Source organism: Pipistrellus hanaki, assembly GCF_964339955.1.
Source record: "Pipistrellus hanaki genome assembly, chromosome: 12".
Taxonomy (NCBI): Eukaryota; Metazoa; Chordata; class Mammalia; order Chiroptera; family Vespertilionidae; genus Pipistrellus; species Pipistrellus hanaki.
In genome coordinates this window covers 9,055,796-9,071,801 of record NC_140514.1, presented here as the reverse complement: position 1 = coordinate 9,071,801, position 16,006 = coordinate 9,055,796, and the positions used below count along the sequence as shown (strand labels likewise).

The window sequence follows — 16,006 nt, the reverse complement described above, 5'->3', positions numbered from 1 at the left end:
ATAAATAAATAAATAAATCGAAAAGTAAACTACATTAACATGAAAATGACAAAAATAAATAAATTATCCATAGCTGATGTACTTACTGCCAGACATCAAGTACAGGCCATTAGGATCAACTGCTAAACTTGTAACGGCTTCTAGGTGGGCTACCATTGAGTGGATCAGTTTGCCTTTGGAAAAAGAGATTGTTATTCTTTATGAATATCTTTCTACAAATATACGCCAGTTACTACATTATACAGGTTTCTCCAGCAACGTTAAGTACTCTCTCTGTGTACTTACTGCATCAATAGCTTTTTTCATCACTTAAAACAGATCGCCCTCTCTACTCTGGCCATGCTACTGATGAGAAACAAAAGCTCAAATTCCAGATTATGTTTTTGTCTTTCAAATCACAATATAAAAGTCAGTAATTTGTACACAGATATCCCTTTAAGCCATGTGCATCAACTAGAACTCAGACATTAACCACCTACTTTGCATCCTTTAGCTACAAGCAAATTATATGGATTGTGGGAACAGAAGAAGAGACTGATACAAAGATAAAGGAACAGAGAGAAAACTGGCCACAGTTTTGGTGGAGACAATATAGTCTAGAGTTCGAGAACATTAAGTCACTCACAGCTAAGTAAAGTCAGCAAAAGTTAACATATTTACAAAGCCAATAGCGGACACTCAGGTAAATATGGCTGATAATACAGTGTTTTCGCCCAGCAGAGCTCTTCATGAATTTCCTTTAGACTAGTGAAATGTAATCCAATAAAAAGTGGAAAAGCCTCAATTCAAATAAATCAGGACCAAATAGTCAGTATTATAATGCGAAAAAGATTAGTCCATGTAAAAACAAATAAAATATAACCAATGACTCGGGGATTTTCCATCTGAACACTAAGGCTATTCAAAAACCGAATAATTTCAAACAAAATATACCGTATTTTTCGGACCATAAGACGCACTTTTTTTCCCCCAGAAGTGGGGGGGAAAAGTCCCTGCGTCTTATGGTCCAAATATAGCCTACACATATACTGTAAAAAAAAGTTTTTTTACTTGCCAGGCTCTGTGTGGTCTCTGTGTGCTTGCCCGACTCTAAAATGGTTCTAAATGCTGCTGTTTACTTTACAGGGTTGATTACATGTGTTTATGACTGTGATGTTGGGTTTTAATGCACATAAAATATTTTAGGACACTATTTGTTTCAGAATCTTTTTTTCTTCATTTCCCTTCTCTAAAAACTGGTGCGTCTTATGGTCCGGTGCGTCTTATGGTCCGAAAAATACGGTAATCATCATATGTGCCTCTACTCATACTTTCTACCAATATATTCACAGTAAGAGATCATTTTTATTGGTATTTGAATAAAATTTTCATTATGTACCTACTGATAACCTTGACTCTAGAGCAAAAATATAGCATGTGCTTAATATTAAATAAACTAAGATAATTCTATATGCTATCACAACAAGGAGTTCTCAGCAGATCTGAATGAAATGAACAGAAGCTGAGCTGGGAGGGCACGCACATTTCAATGCCTATTCCCTGATGACAAAGCCATGGACAGATACCAAAATCGGCCTACATAGAGTGAAGACTTTCTTTTTGCTTTAATAATAATCAATTTTAAATACATTCTTACCTGTATTGTTATCATAGAATTTGATGTGCCTGTCCTCATGAGCAGTGATGCTGATGGGAAGAGTGGGGTGACTAATGACTCTATTTATTTGGCAGGAAGAGTTGACTGCTAAAAAGAAAAAATTAAAAACAACACAACTTAGTCAAAGCTACTATTTCTTCACACAAAAGAGAACTGAATACTCTAAGACACTGAAAAAGTAAATTATGTCTCTTTAGTTTGTTTTTAGTTTATTCTGAAATTGTGTTCAAAATTTTAATGTTAGGAAATGAGAGCTGCCAGAGCAAAACTATCCTGAAAAACCTAGAGGTACCACCTGCTATCTACGTTTAGCAACTGCAGCCTAAAATGTAATTGCCTGGATTAAGAATAAAGAAGCAATGGATAAAAAAAAACCCCAAACAAAATAATTCTGTGATAACTTCTTTACAACCTGAGAAATTATCTCCTGGCTTCCTGTATCCAATAAGAAACTTCAGATTTGGGATTTTGAGAGGTACAGCTTAATCTATAGTCTAACCAGTAAGGAGCAGTGTCAAATTCTATCATTAACATAAAGTTAAGTTGGTTTAAAAAATATTATGAGAAATGCCGAAACCGGTTTGGCTCAGTGGTAGAGCGTTGGCCTGCGGACTGAAAGGTCCCAGGTTCGATTCCGGTCCAGGGCATGTACCTTGGTTGCGGGCACATCCCCAGTTGGGGGTGTGCAAGAGGCAGCTGGTCGATGTTTCTCTCTCATCGACGTTTCTAGCTCTCTAGCTCTCTCCCTTCCTCTCTGCAAAAAATCATAAAATATATTTTAAAAATATATATATATTGAATATATATTATGAGAAATGAAAAATATTTTTTATTCCAAATAAATATTTTCTTCAAACAAAATAGAAAACTAATCATTAGGCATAAAATCAACTTGACTCCTCTTTGGAATAAATAGATCAAATGCTATTTCAAATAGTCTACACTAATAAAAGAAATATGCAAATTGACCATCACTTCACGATGACCACCAGCCAATCAGGAGTGAATATGCAAATTATCCCAACAAAGATAGCGGCAGGCCCTGCCACCCAGCTGCTCTAGGCCTCTGGGTAGTGGCCTGGCAGGGTGGGATGCCTGATATGAGGGGGAAAGCAGGTGGCGGAGGCAGCTATAGAAGCAAAGACTGAAGGCAGCAGCCAGAGCAAAGGCCTGGCTCCTGGGTGCTGGAAGCCATGGGAAGGAAGGCCTATTGCATCAATCTTCATGCAACGGGCCTCTATTATAGTTATAAATGTGCATAAACTTAACCCAAAGATTTAAAGTCAATTGTAAGTTATTATATCCTTCTAACTAAGCAACTATGTTCTGTGATTTAGCAGGCTGAAGACTTTAGAATGACAAGCATTTTTCATAGTCAATTCTTTCATTATGATGAAGACTATTTAAGGACTATTATACATACTCGTATCTAGATTGGATTCTAAAGTGAGAATGCGTTGTTGTGTTTCCATGTTAAAGATGCTTGTATATCCTTTGCTGAATGATGCTACCATAAGGCTCGGGTCACTGCTTACTAGATCCACAGAGGCAGGGATTCCATATTCTAAAAAAGAACATAATTAGAGGGTCTACTTAGCAATATGCTTAAAATATAGCAAAACAAATAATAGCATGATTTCCCTGAGGAGTAAAGCTCAACATTAGGATAAAAATGTGCTCATTGCCATTCAATGGAGATTATTTCTTTTTTTTCTTTTAGCCCTAGCTGATTTTGTTACTCTTACCTGTTCAGCACATCTTCTACCTGTTACTCAGCTAATACATAAATGGAATGCAAGCCTTTACTCAAAAAATAAATGAAAAACATGTATGGACTACAAGTTTTGCTGCTTCTACCTCAACCTGCAGCTTAGAGCGGCATCATTGGACATTCTTCATTTTAAAAGCCCATCTCTGAGTAGGAATTCTAACTCATCAAAAATTTAAGAATTTAAGATGTGCAGCTCCAAATTGTTACTGGTAATCATGCAAATATTAAATGCAGGCAACTTATCAAAACCTAGACACACATTATCACAGCTCAAGAATAAAGAAGGTATTTTTATTTATCATCTATAATTGGTAAAACTTGGTTAAAATTTGAAGCTTATTTATAAACATAAAAAATAGAATATGTATATATGAATATAATCTGATTTTTCCATTTGATTCAAAATAAAACAAATAGTTTAAAAATGTGTATATTACCGAAGATATATTAATGGCCAATAAGCACACAAATAAAGTGCTCAAAAGAATTAGCCACCAAAGAAATGCAAATTAAGTCACAATGAAACACTGCTACATATCAGAATGACTAAAATTAAATAGACTGACAACACCAAATGTTAGTAACTAAGGATGTAGAACAACAGGAATCCTGTCAGTGGTGTAACATGGCATAACCACTCTGGGGAAAAGTCTGGCAATTTCACATAAGGTCAAACACACAATTCTACTTCTAGGTCTTTACCCACCTATAATAAAAACATAGGAATGTTCACAGCAGCTTGTTCAAAACAGTCAAAAACTGAAAACAATCCAAATGTCCATTAAGAAGTAAATGAGTAAACACAATGTGGTTTAATAAAATACTACTAAACAATATAAATAAGTTATTGATACTTACTACAACATAGATGAATCATAAAAATATTATTGTGAGAGTAAAAGCCCAGACATAAAAAGAATACACATTTTATGATTTCATTTATATGAACTTTTAGAATAGACAAAACTAATCTATGATGAAAGAAATCACAACAGTGGGTACCTGTGTGTGGGCATTGGGGGAGGGGATGGACTGGGAAGATCATAAAAAAAGTTTATGGAGGAAAATAAATGTTTATATCTTGATGTAAGAGTTATGCATTTGTCAAACTCATTAAAATGTATCCTTATAATTTATATACAGTAAAAATCAGATTATATCTCAACTAAAAAAATTTTAAAGATGTGTTCTTTCACCAAATACTATGTTTTTAAAACTTATACATAATAAGTTGAAAATTCAAATATATGTATTTTCACAACTTCAAAAACCTTTCAAATTAAATTTAAACCGTAAAAATGTATGGAATCATTTATTTATTTACATGTTTGTTTTTATAATAAGACATAGATAATTTAGAATTTTATAAAAGATTCAGTAAAATGATTTTAAAAGTATGTACCTTGATTATCATTAAACACACTTAAGGCCGGAGCAACCTCAGTTGTGTTCCATAGACGAAGAGTGCCATCTGCTGAACAGGACAGCAAACGCTGGTGCGCTGCACTGTAAGCCAGACCCCAGACTGCGTCCGTGTGGCCGAGCAGAGGGCCCCTTAAGACAGAAGGGTCTACAGGAAACAGCAAGAAGGCAAAGTCAGGAGAAAAGCAACTTAAAAAGATTCTTAGAATCCGGAGAAAACAAAAGGACATGATAACAGTATAAAATATGCTTCCTACTGTCTAATTTTTTCTGAAATGCTACAATTAATAATAGGCTTGAAAATATGCAAATTTAGGGTTTAAAATTTAGAAATTAAAATGACAAAGTACACATTTTTCTATTTTAAAAAATTAGGCATTTCGTCCTCCCTCCCTTTTTTCTTCCATTTGTCTAGATATTTTATTTAAAGAGCATGTTAAGACACATAAATCATCTGAATTTAACTACTTCAGAGAAAGCACACTCACACTCCCTGAGGAAGTGGAGAGAGATCCCCCCTCCTCCTCCTCCTGGAGCACTGTGGATGTACTCCTCAGCCACTACCCCACAGCGCCACGAACGGCCGTTATTCCTGGGAGCAACGGGCCTCTGACATAAAGGACATGAACTGAGACCCCCAAATTCTCTAACAGCAGTAACTGACATATGAATGATGTGCAGGGGGGAGAGGGAGGAGGCAGGGAGATGGTTACTTAGCACTGTTTCATGACAAAAGTCAAATTGGAAATTATTAATCCTCACCTTCAAGATGGCTCACAGAGGTTAAGAGTAAAATGTTACTGTTGTTATCTGTCCTATATCCTCTCTGTCACATCCTAAAGTATTTATTAAAGACATACTGTGTGTTAGGTACTATGCTAATATGCCAGGGCCACACAGATGACTAAGACATAATACCATCCTTGTCCTCAAAAGACAGTGTGACAAGTACAGCAATAGTGACAGAAACCAGTTACAGGGACAGTAACTGGGAGAATGACACCTAGAGTGAACAGATGTCAGTAGGCAAAGAACAGGAGTCACTCGTTCCTGGTAAAAGAGGCAGCGCCTACAAAACCACAGAAGGAACAATAATGTAATATGTGAGGAAATAAGCAACTTAGAATTACCGGAGTATGAAGTTTGAGGCAGGAAGTAGACCAGATAAAGAGTGGCTAGTTTATAGTGAGACTTCTATGACACATTAAGGCACTTGAGAATTACCCTAAAAGCAGTAGGGAAGGGTTTCCCAGGGTCAGCAGGGTGAAGTACCTACTTAATAAGGTAACTCTGTAAAGAAAACAGTCTAAACAAAATCCAGATGAAGCAAGGGGACTGTCTCATTAGACTGAGAGTGATGATGAAGACCCAAGCAAGGGCAGTGGCAAAAAGGAAAGAGCAGGAGTAAATTTAAAAAAAAATATTTAGGAATGACATAAAAAAAAAGACTAAGTAATGTTAAGATGTGGATAGTAAAACAGGAATCGAGGATAATCTATAGGTTTCTAATTGGGGTAATTCTGTAGAGCCACCAACTAGTAAGTAGTATATGGGAGAAGAAATACAGCACTGAAGAGGACTTATGGACAATGAGACAGACACTTTAACATCTTCTAAAGGCAGTCTGACGCTTAAAGAGGAGACTTATGAGTCAACAACATATAAAATCATGGCAGTGGATTCAATCTAAAAAAGAATATGTGAACAATGTAAAGAATGAGCTAGGGCCTGGACCTTGATGAATGCCAATATTTAAGATAAAAAAAGAAAAGGAGTTTATGAAGGATAGGGAAGAGAAACTGTCACAGAGTTACATGTCAAAAATGCCAATAATAATTTTTAAAAAATGCCAATAGTGGACAAATTTAAAAGAGGATAGAATGGTCCAGTTTCAGAGAGCCAATACATCTAGTAAAACAAGGACTGAAAATACCCTTGGGATCAGAATGAAAATCCTGTTCTCTTAAGCGGCGTGAGCAGAAGATGGAATGCAAAGGGAGGCGGTGCCCCGGGAAGGGACATGGAATTAGTACCCAGTGAATGTGTTTTCCACCATCACGGACACACAGATTCTGTCTAAACAGAAGCCAGGGAGGGAAACAAAGCCAGAAAAGGCTTCCCCTTGCTCAGGATAGGGGGATACCTGAATTTATTTATATGCTCAGGGGATGAGAAGAGAACAAAGAGGCTTAAGATGAGAGCCAGAGAGACTTGGGGTAGAGAGTGGGAGGAGGGTAGCATGTTTCAAAAGAAACAAGAGACAATGGGGTCAAGAGCAAAAGCAGAAGGGTTGGCTTGGGACAGAATGAGGACAACTGATCGATCGATCCCCTGTTAGATAAAGGAAGCAAGGAAAAGCATGAAACACATAAATGAGCAAGAGAACCAGGGAGAGAGAGGAAGTTCACCTCTCACAAAATATACGTTACATGCTTATTAAATAAGTGTTGGAAATTTTTTTATTTATTGAATTTCTTATCTTTGGTTTGGTGATAAAATTAATCTAAAGTAATAATGAAAATAAAATATGGTTTAATGGTAAATATGACACCATTCTAGAATAGAAAAAAAAACCAAAACAGTCAATTCCTAAACCAGTTTTTACAAGGAATTTTAAGGTAATAGCTAGTAACAGATTATAATAAGGATTTGTGCCTCCTGGCACTTCTGAACTTATAATTCCTTTCAAATATTTTGGTGCCACAAGTCATTAGCCTCTATGCCCTTCCATAATTGATCAAGATGATGATGCTAAATGCATTTTCCTTCAAAGTTGTTTATCAGAATAGAGATGAAATATGATTACAGATTAATAATAATGTGTCAAGTACTGCTTAGATGCCTAAAATGACAAAAACAACTGTCAACCAACCCAGCATCGCCCATCAATAAGATTTTGGGTGTTGGGAACTATTTTCTCAGGAAGAATACTTTTTTTTTTTTTTTTACATTATATATCAAATTGGTTCTTAAATACAGGAGTTCTTTTGAACAAAGATATAGTTCTCTTTTATCAATTTATTTTTTAAAATATCTCATTTTCTCCTTTAATGCTATGTGAAATGTGTAAAAAGAAAACGTTTTATTCTTTTCTATCTTTGGAGACTCACATACCATAGGAGTCATAGGGGTCGATGTTGGGGTTGGTCGTGTTCCAGCCCTGGATCAGCCCATCGGTGCCACCACTGTAACACTGCTCACCGTTGCTGCTCATCACCACACAGAGCACTGGACCTCTGGGAGACAACAACCAATTTCTAGTCTCAAAAAGAATCTGGTAATAAGACTCACGAAAATTAAGAATACTTAATTATTCAAATGGCTTTCTATTTTTCAGCTCTGTACAGTGAATGATACTAATGATACTATCAAAGCATAGTTGATTTTTCTTCCTTTGCTACACCAAAGGTTGGTAGACTATGGCCCAAACCAGCCAATGGTCTGCTTTTGAACAGTCCTCAAACTAATACTGCATCTTACATTTTTAAAAGGGTTATAGATCCAAACTAAACTAAAACAATAAAATAAAAAAATATATAGATATAGATATATATCTTGCAAAGCCTACAAATATTTACTATCTAACCTTTATATAAAAAGTGTTGTAGCCCTAGCCAGTTTGTCTCAATAAATAGAGCATCTGCCTGCGGACTGAAGGGTCCTGGGTTTGATTCCAGTCAAGGGCACATGCCCAGGTTGCGGGCTCGATCCTCAGCAGGGGATGTGTGGGAGGCAGCTGATCAATGATTCTCTCTCATTACTGATGTTTCTATCAGTCTATCCCTCCCCCTTCCTCTCTGAAATTAATAAAAATATATATTTTTTAAAAAGTATTATAATCTCTGTGTTACAAAGCTTAACAGAAAAAGCAATATGTGATCACAAGAAAAATATTCTTGGATATTTTTATGTAGGTTATCTTTAAGTGAAAAAAAAGGGCAAGATTTCTAATATTTCAACATAATTGCCTCAACTTTCTTTTAAGAAAGATATAAGCATTATTTAAACATCATGCAAATAAAATATAATTTCAGCAAGAATTCCTATTTGGTAGTGATAAATTATTTTTAACATTATCTGCCCATTTCTTTTACAATTACAAAAAAAGCTACTACATTCAAAAATACATAACACAAATACATAGTGAAAGAAAATAAAATATCCCAATCCAGCTGATTAATAATGATGTTTATTTTTTTAAAGAGCACATACTTACTTATGAGCCCTGAATGTGTAGATTGGCTCCACATCAAGAGAAGTGCTCCTAAATCAGAGAGAAAAGACGGTGTTTACCTCTCTAAGTCTCAGCAGTAAACAATATTACTGAATTACATCATAAATTCTGGACTCGATTTCCAGCGTTGTTAGGCAAATTATTTAATCTTCTGGAATTTCAGATTCCTTTATGTTTAAAATAAAACAAACAAAAATAGTGATAACACCAAATGTGATTCTGCAAGAAAAACCATTTAGGACAGGACCATACACTTTAACTTCCTGGTATTTCCATGCGGGTTACTATGTTTGTCCTTAATACTTGTAGATACTGTCCAAGTCATCAGTTCATTCATTACTCAGAATTCTGAGTGTATGAGTGCTCTACAGTGCCTAAACTAGCCATGACTGTTGATGGGTTTAAAGTCCATATTCTACATTGTATGCAAGTTTTTAGAGGCATATGGTCTCTCTTCTCGAGTCATTTCCAAAGTTTCAAGTTCAAAGATGAACAGGACACTGTTATTTATAAATGAAGGTATTATTACTAAGCTATCATCAATAAGAAATGTGCTTCAATATTTTTCTTAAAATTTAGTCAAGAATATATGATGAAACATTCATATTCTCTAGTCGTGTTTCCCAAACTTTTGACATATGTGTACCCCTTCTATAATTTTCGTAATGTTGAGTACCCCTCGTACTCATGAGAACGTAGAATTAGGCCCAGCTAAGCACGGTGCAGTGCATATCCCCACCGAACTCTTCCCGTACCCCTGGGGGTACGCACACCACACTTTGGGAAACACTGCTCGTCTAATGTGATGCCCACTGTGACCAAAGAACCAGAACTAAACAGAAGTATTTTTTTTATGCTGAAGATACGTGATCCAAGTTAGAATTCACTTGGTTTTAGCAAGATCTGAAGCAGTTGATAAATACTGATAAATCAAGTATTTATCTAGTCTATATATGACTCACAGCAGGAATGTCACTGATCTCTTTTACATGGGGAATAGATATCCTCTACCAATAATAAAACTCTGTCATCTCCTCCATTTGAAATTCATTTCCACTCTTCCAATAACAGAAATGCCTGACACTACAGAAACCGGGTCTTTGCTGGCAGATGCTGGGTTCTGGACCATGTGACCCAAGGAAGAAAGGAGCTCCAATAAGGACCCCAACAAGTGTTATGAGGACTAGCGTGGTGACTAATAAAAGGGTCTGCACCAACTCATGTCTGTCCAGGTCTAGAGAAAAACCAAGGGGGCCAAGGCTAGCAGGTATGCGATGGCAACAACACTGCCTTTCAGTCTAGACGTCTTGGCAGACATACGGAAAATGTGGAAAGTATCTAAACATAAAGACAAGGCCAAAGAGGATCCCTCCTCCCCTCCCTTCCACTCCAAAAGTCCAAAGCTTGTGAACAACGGAACAGATTGAGGTCCGAGTGTGATGATCATACAGCCTATACCTATTTACAGCAATAGAACTTCCAGTACATTTAAAGGGCTCCCAAACGTGACAAACATTTAAAATATTGTATAAGGATTGCAATCAGGATTCCTGGGAAACCAGATCACATCATTCCTCCCTAAGTGTCAGTTTTCTAACCTAGTATTAGACTGTGAGTATGAAGGGGAAAACACTCTAAATTATATGACATGGTGAAGAAAGAAGAGATATATGAGAATTTAACAGTAAATAATAAAGTCAGTATTTTTCTGCTGAAAATCTGTTAATTAAAATATTCAAATAAAGTTAAAGTAGAATATTCTCACTTTTTGGCTGGGGCTGTTTTCTGTAAATTCCACATTTTTAATGTGTGATCTTCTGATGCTGTTATCAAAACGGGCTCAGTAGGGTGGAAAGCAAGGGCTCGAATGCCATCAAAGTGACTTCTTAATGTAAATTTAGGGTTCCATGTCTTCCTCAGTGCATCTTTATTATTTGCTATCTATTAAAGAAACAAAAGAAAAATGCTTATACATTTAGATCAGGATGGGAGGTGGGGGGGAAGCTGTATTTCAACATTAATTCTTGCTGATTTATTAAACCATCACATTCTACAACTTTCAAAACAATATGATTTTTAAATGTAAATAATCAAATCAGTAAACAAAATGAGCAATATATCAATAGTGGTTTTCTTTGAAGAAATATAAGTACTATAATAAGAAAACAGGCAACAATCCAATACCGAAAAAGGATGAAATAATTTAAAAGAGTAAAATCAATCTTCACTAGGATGATTAAAAACAAGTAATTTCAACCTAAATTATTCATCCTAGTACAGAAACTAATTTTGGGTAAAAGTTAAAAAACCAAGTTATCTTTAAACATGTTAACATTATAGAATATTATACTTCTGAGCTTTTCAATACTCTCTAAAAACTAAACTTTTTCATCAAATTGGTAACAAAGTTTATGAACTGGAAACATAAAATGTTAAAATTAGAAGAGACAATCAAATGTTACAAAAATAGATTTCACTGACAAAACACACACATCACTGTGCTGTTTTTCTCCACAGAAACTCCATCTCAACAACTAAAAAATAAAAGCACAATGTTTTCATTCCAAGTGACAGGTTGGTCTATGACTTTACACTAGCACCATGTATGAACTCTCACACTCCAGGCGTGGCCAGAGGTCTAAGAAGGAGAGTCTGATATTTGGAGTTTTTCCCAGACAGTGTTTACTGATACCAGTGATGGCTGAGAGGTGGAGCTGTGCTTCTGACTCCTCTGCAGTACAGGGGGATGCAAACTGGTGTCCAGGGACTGTCCAAAAAACAGGGATTGGTGAACTACCTTGCTTTGGGTTTTGTTTTCAAAGGGCTGCATCTTAGACAAGAGAGTAAACTGGAAGTACATAAGCCCTTGTAGGGACTGCAGATTAGCTATACATAGATCATATCCAAACCTGAAAATGGGGTGAGGTGATATAGATTTCTAATGGCTGCAGGCAACCGACAAAAGCAAATTAAAATATACTCTCTGGGGGAAGATACCATCCTAGGCCCAAAGTTATTCTACAGACAATTTTTCAAATATAGTTATTTGGACATAATAAAAGATAGCTGTGCCCATATGAGATAATAAAATATAAATGAGGGGGGGGGGGAAGCAGAAACAACACATAATATTAAAAGAACTAGAGTTTCTGATTCAAATTTTAAAATAATCATGCTTACTATGTTCAAGAAGATAAAAACGCAAAATTTACAATTTTGGCAGAAATCTATAAACAATGAGGAATTCTAGAAGCAAAAATATAAGACCGCAATCAACTAGTTTAATTACAAATTACACATAACTGAAAAGTAGTGAACTGGAAGATGGGCCATAAAATAATCTAGATTGAAGTATGAAAAAATAAAAGATGAAAAATACAGAAAAAGGAAATAGGAGACAGAGGCTATAAAAAGAAGATCTAACACTATAACTAGAGTTTTATTATGGGGGATAGTGATAGAGTAGTGTAAAGATAAATGGCTGAGAACTTACAAAGCTGATGATCTAAGAAGTTTAATAAAAAGAAAACTAAACCTTGGCTGACAATCAGGACATAGGGAAATATCAGTTGGGGGGCTGGGGGGGGGGGGGGATCGGACCATCATTGTATGACCAATAGAAATGACAATTAATTTTAGCAGAAAACAACAAAAAAGGACAATGAAATAATATATCTAGAGTGCTTAAAAAAACAACCCTTGCTAATTGGAATTCAGTACTAAAGATAAGTTAACCCATTTTGGTGAAATAAAGAAAATTTAAGAAAACCAGAAACAGATTACTGGCCACCAGTAGATTTTCACTAAAGAGAGAATAAAGGGAAAGTGATCCCAGATGGACAGTCAGACACACAGGGAAAATGGAAAAAGGAAAAATGGATAGTGTAAACGGATAATACTAATTTAATATCAAGTGTACAAAGTAGTACCTTGTTGGAGATAAATATATAGAGAAATAAAATATATAACAAGAATAACATATACACAGGGTGTGAGTTTTGTCGTTTTTTTAATCCTCACCTGAGAGTATATTTCCATTGATTTTTTGGAGAGAGTGGAAGGGAGTGGAAAAGGGAGAGAGAGAAAGAAATATCAATGTCAGAGACATTTGCCCAGGCCGGTAGCCAGAAGGCCCTGATCGGTCCTGATCGCCAACCAGACCTAGGGACCCTAACTGTGCACAAATTTTGTGCACTGGCCCTCTAGTGAGTGTATAAACTCCAAATAATGGGGGAAGGGGTGAATAATAAAAAATTATCAATCCTTATATAGGCAAAAATAGGAGAAAAAACAAACACAGAACAGTGGCACAAATAGATGGCATCCTTAAATCCAAAGATACCAGTCACTACTTTAAAAAGAAATGGACTAAAAGCTCCAATTTAAAAGTTTGTCAAGGATTAGATGAAAAAAAGAAGTCAACTAAATGGTGTTTAAAAGACAGATACAGAACACAAGGATACAAAAACATTGAATAACAATCTGTATCACATATGGAAAAATGGAATGCAAGAAGTCAGTTTATATTGGGTTATTATAATATATAACAAGAATGACATATGCATAGGGTGTGAGTTTTGCTGTTATTTTTGTTATTCATCACCCGAGGATATTCTTTCCAGGTGAAGAAAACGGACTAGGATGGGAGGTATAAAGAATCATGGATTTTAGCTGTTTTTGGAGGTAGAAACCAAAACACCTACTAATGGACTTAGCACAGAGAGTGTGAGTATTGGATTTCCAGGAAGAGGAGTGAGTGGTGAGGGTTCGTCTTTGGAATACTTTCTTATCATCGTCATGGTTTGCTTAGGCATCTGGCCTACATCTTTCACACATCAGAAACTACTCTGTGTTCTCCAACGAAGATGAAGAAGTAGCAGAGTCAGAGGATTTTAATGAAGAGATAAGATAGGTTGTAAATAGTTTATGAAATAAGCAACTGTTTTTCTGACAATTTATTATGATGAACAATTACAAATGCATTTATAAAACAACTGTGTTTTGATTGCATCAAGATATGATCATTTCAATTTTGGTCCAAATCACTATGAGTCAGCCTTAAAACCTTCAGAGTACCCTATCTCTTCTCAGCAGAATACTGATGTACTAAAGAAGCCAGACAAACGACACCTTTAGGCAGGCATGAATTTCAATTAATTACTGATGCCCTAAAACATAAAACAAACCCAAACATGGTAATGGAAAAGGGAAATCTTTCCTTTATCTAAAACCAATTAGCTAGCCATAACTAACATATAGATTTCAGTAAAGCACATAATTTTTAATCCCTCTATGATGTGGAAAGTATTTTTATCTTTAGAATATATTCATGAATAAAATTCTATACTTGTGAAGCTTTTCTCCTTTATTACCATCTTTTTCTATAAAATTAACTTTTTACTTTCAAAAATAAGTAAAAGCAACAAAAATAAAATGGTCACTCACGTCATACGTCAGCGAATCTGCTTCATTGGCCACAGTAAGGCCTGCCAATTCTCCAAGCCCCAGCTCGTTCTCAAGGGCTTCGTCTGCTCCCATGATGAATGACTTCCCAGAGGAAGGAGGAAACGTCAGTGCTTCCACTGGAAGAAGACAAAAGAAACACAAAACACCTCTACAGAGTCAGTAATTAATCTCAGTAAGGGCATGTCTACATGTGATTATTTTAAAATGCTTTTAAACATAATGAAATTCAGTGAGCAGAAAATCCTGAAGAATTGTTCGCTTTTTTCATGTCATAATCATAGCTAAAGATATCATCTAATTAGAAAAATAAAACATGAAACAAACCCAATAGTTACTGTCCTTTCTTTTACACTGCACAGAAAAATTATGTGTCTAAAGGAGTCAGTTTTCCTCACATGACAGTTCTTGTTAATTACCCAAATTATTTCTATCAATTAGTAAAAATATATAGCAAATAAATCTGCACACTGTTTGTCTCATTCAAATAAAACTGTTAATTCTATAACCTGGAGGAATGTAGAAAATTTCAAATGAGAACGGTACAACTGAAACATGCTAATATGAGGCAAAACTACTATGTAGTGAAGAAATCAGGATCCCTCTGGAGAGGAGAGAAGGGCTAGTGATCAGAGTATTACTAGCAGGACTTCTACGGTCCTGGGCATGTCCTGCTCCTTGGCCTAGAGGCAGTGGTGACATGGTTGGGTTCACTCTGTAATAATTCACTGAGCTACACTTTGGTGAGTTCAGCAGTTTTCTATAGGTATGTTATATTTCATTTAAGAATGCTTATTTTAATAAAAAATTCTTAAAGTGTCCATTTGAACACTTTTCTTTAGTTTCCAACTGTGCTTCAAGATGTCAGATTTATTTTGTGATAAATATAAATACCCTTACTTTATAACACTGGACATATACCAATCCAATCCCGTTAGTCACCATCACAGAAGAACCAGTTAAAAGAAAAATTTAAAATTTATTATATAAAGATTTTATTTAATTTGACCAATAATAAAATGTCATTTTTTATAAATGCAGATTATTCTGACAAACTGTCAGAGGTGGACACTCTAGTTTTCTATAGGTGGTTACTTTATTGTTGAAAAGAAATAATAGCTTTGTGCTTTTAAAAATAGTAGAAGCAGAAACTCTACTGAAAAACTTGTAAGAACAAAGTGGAGTACAAATTAAGGTGTTTCACCATGCTTTAGTTATTATTAAAGCAGCAATAATACAAATGAGTTTTACCAAAACATACCATATATCCTCTAAGGAAATTCAAAGAACCCTAAACATTTACTAATAATGAGGGGATTGTTTAAATTAGAAAAGCAATTTTCATGCCAAAATTTTAACCACAAGATTCATGCAAGACTGAAACTAGGTCTTCAGCCAGGTGTTTTGTTTTGTTTTCTAATATTTTCATATAACTTAATGCAGCTGTTAAACAAAAATC

The 16,006-nt window shown here is 35.4% G+C and overlaps 1 protein-coding gene across 2 annotated transcripts in view; it reads right to left on the bottom strand.

Annotated features, from left to right (window-relative positions):
* STRN (striatin) overlaps nt 1-16,006 on the bottom strand; it is an 81,685-nt gene that overhangs the window by 14,949 nt on the left and 50,730 nt on the right. For both annotated transcript variants that reach the window (XM_084900600.1, XM_084900601.1), the window contains 8 exons: nt 14,530-14,666; nt 10,850-11,025; nt 9,067-9,114; nt 7,965-8,086; nt 4,831-4,998; nt 3,081-3,221; nt 1,637-1,744; nt 87-173 (listed from right to left, as the gene is read on the bottom strand). In XM_084900600.1, the coding sequence (XP_084756726.1) occupies nt 87-173; nt 1,637-1,744; nt 3,081-3,221; nt 4,831-4,998; nt 7,965-8,086; nt 9,067-9,114; nt 10,850-11,025; nt 14,530-14,666 (987 nt within the window). The remainder of the gene's footprint in view (nt 1-86; nt 174-1,636; nt 1,745-3,080; nt 3,222-4,830; nt 4,999-7,964; nt 8,087-9,066; nt 9,115-10,849; nt 11,026-14,529; nt 14,667-16,006) is intronic.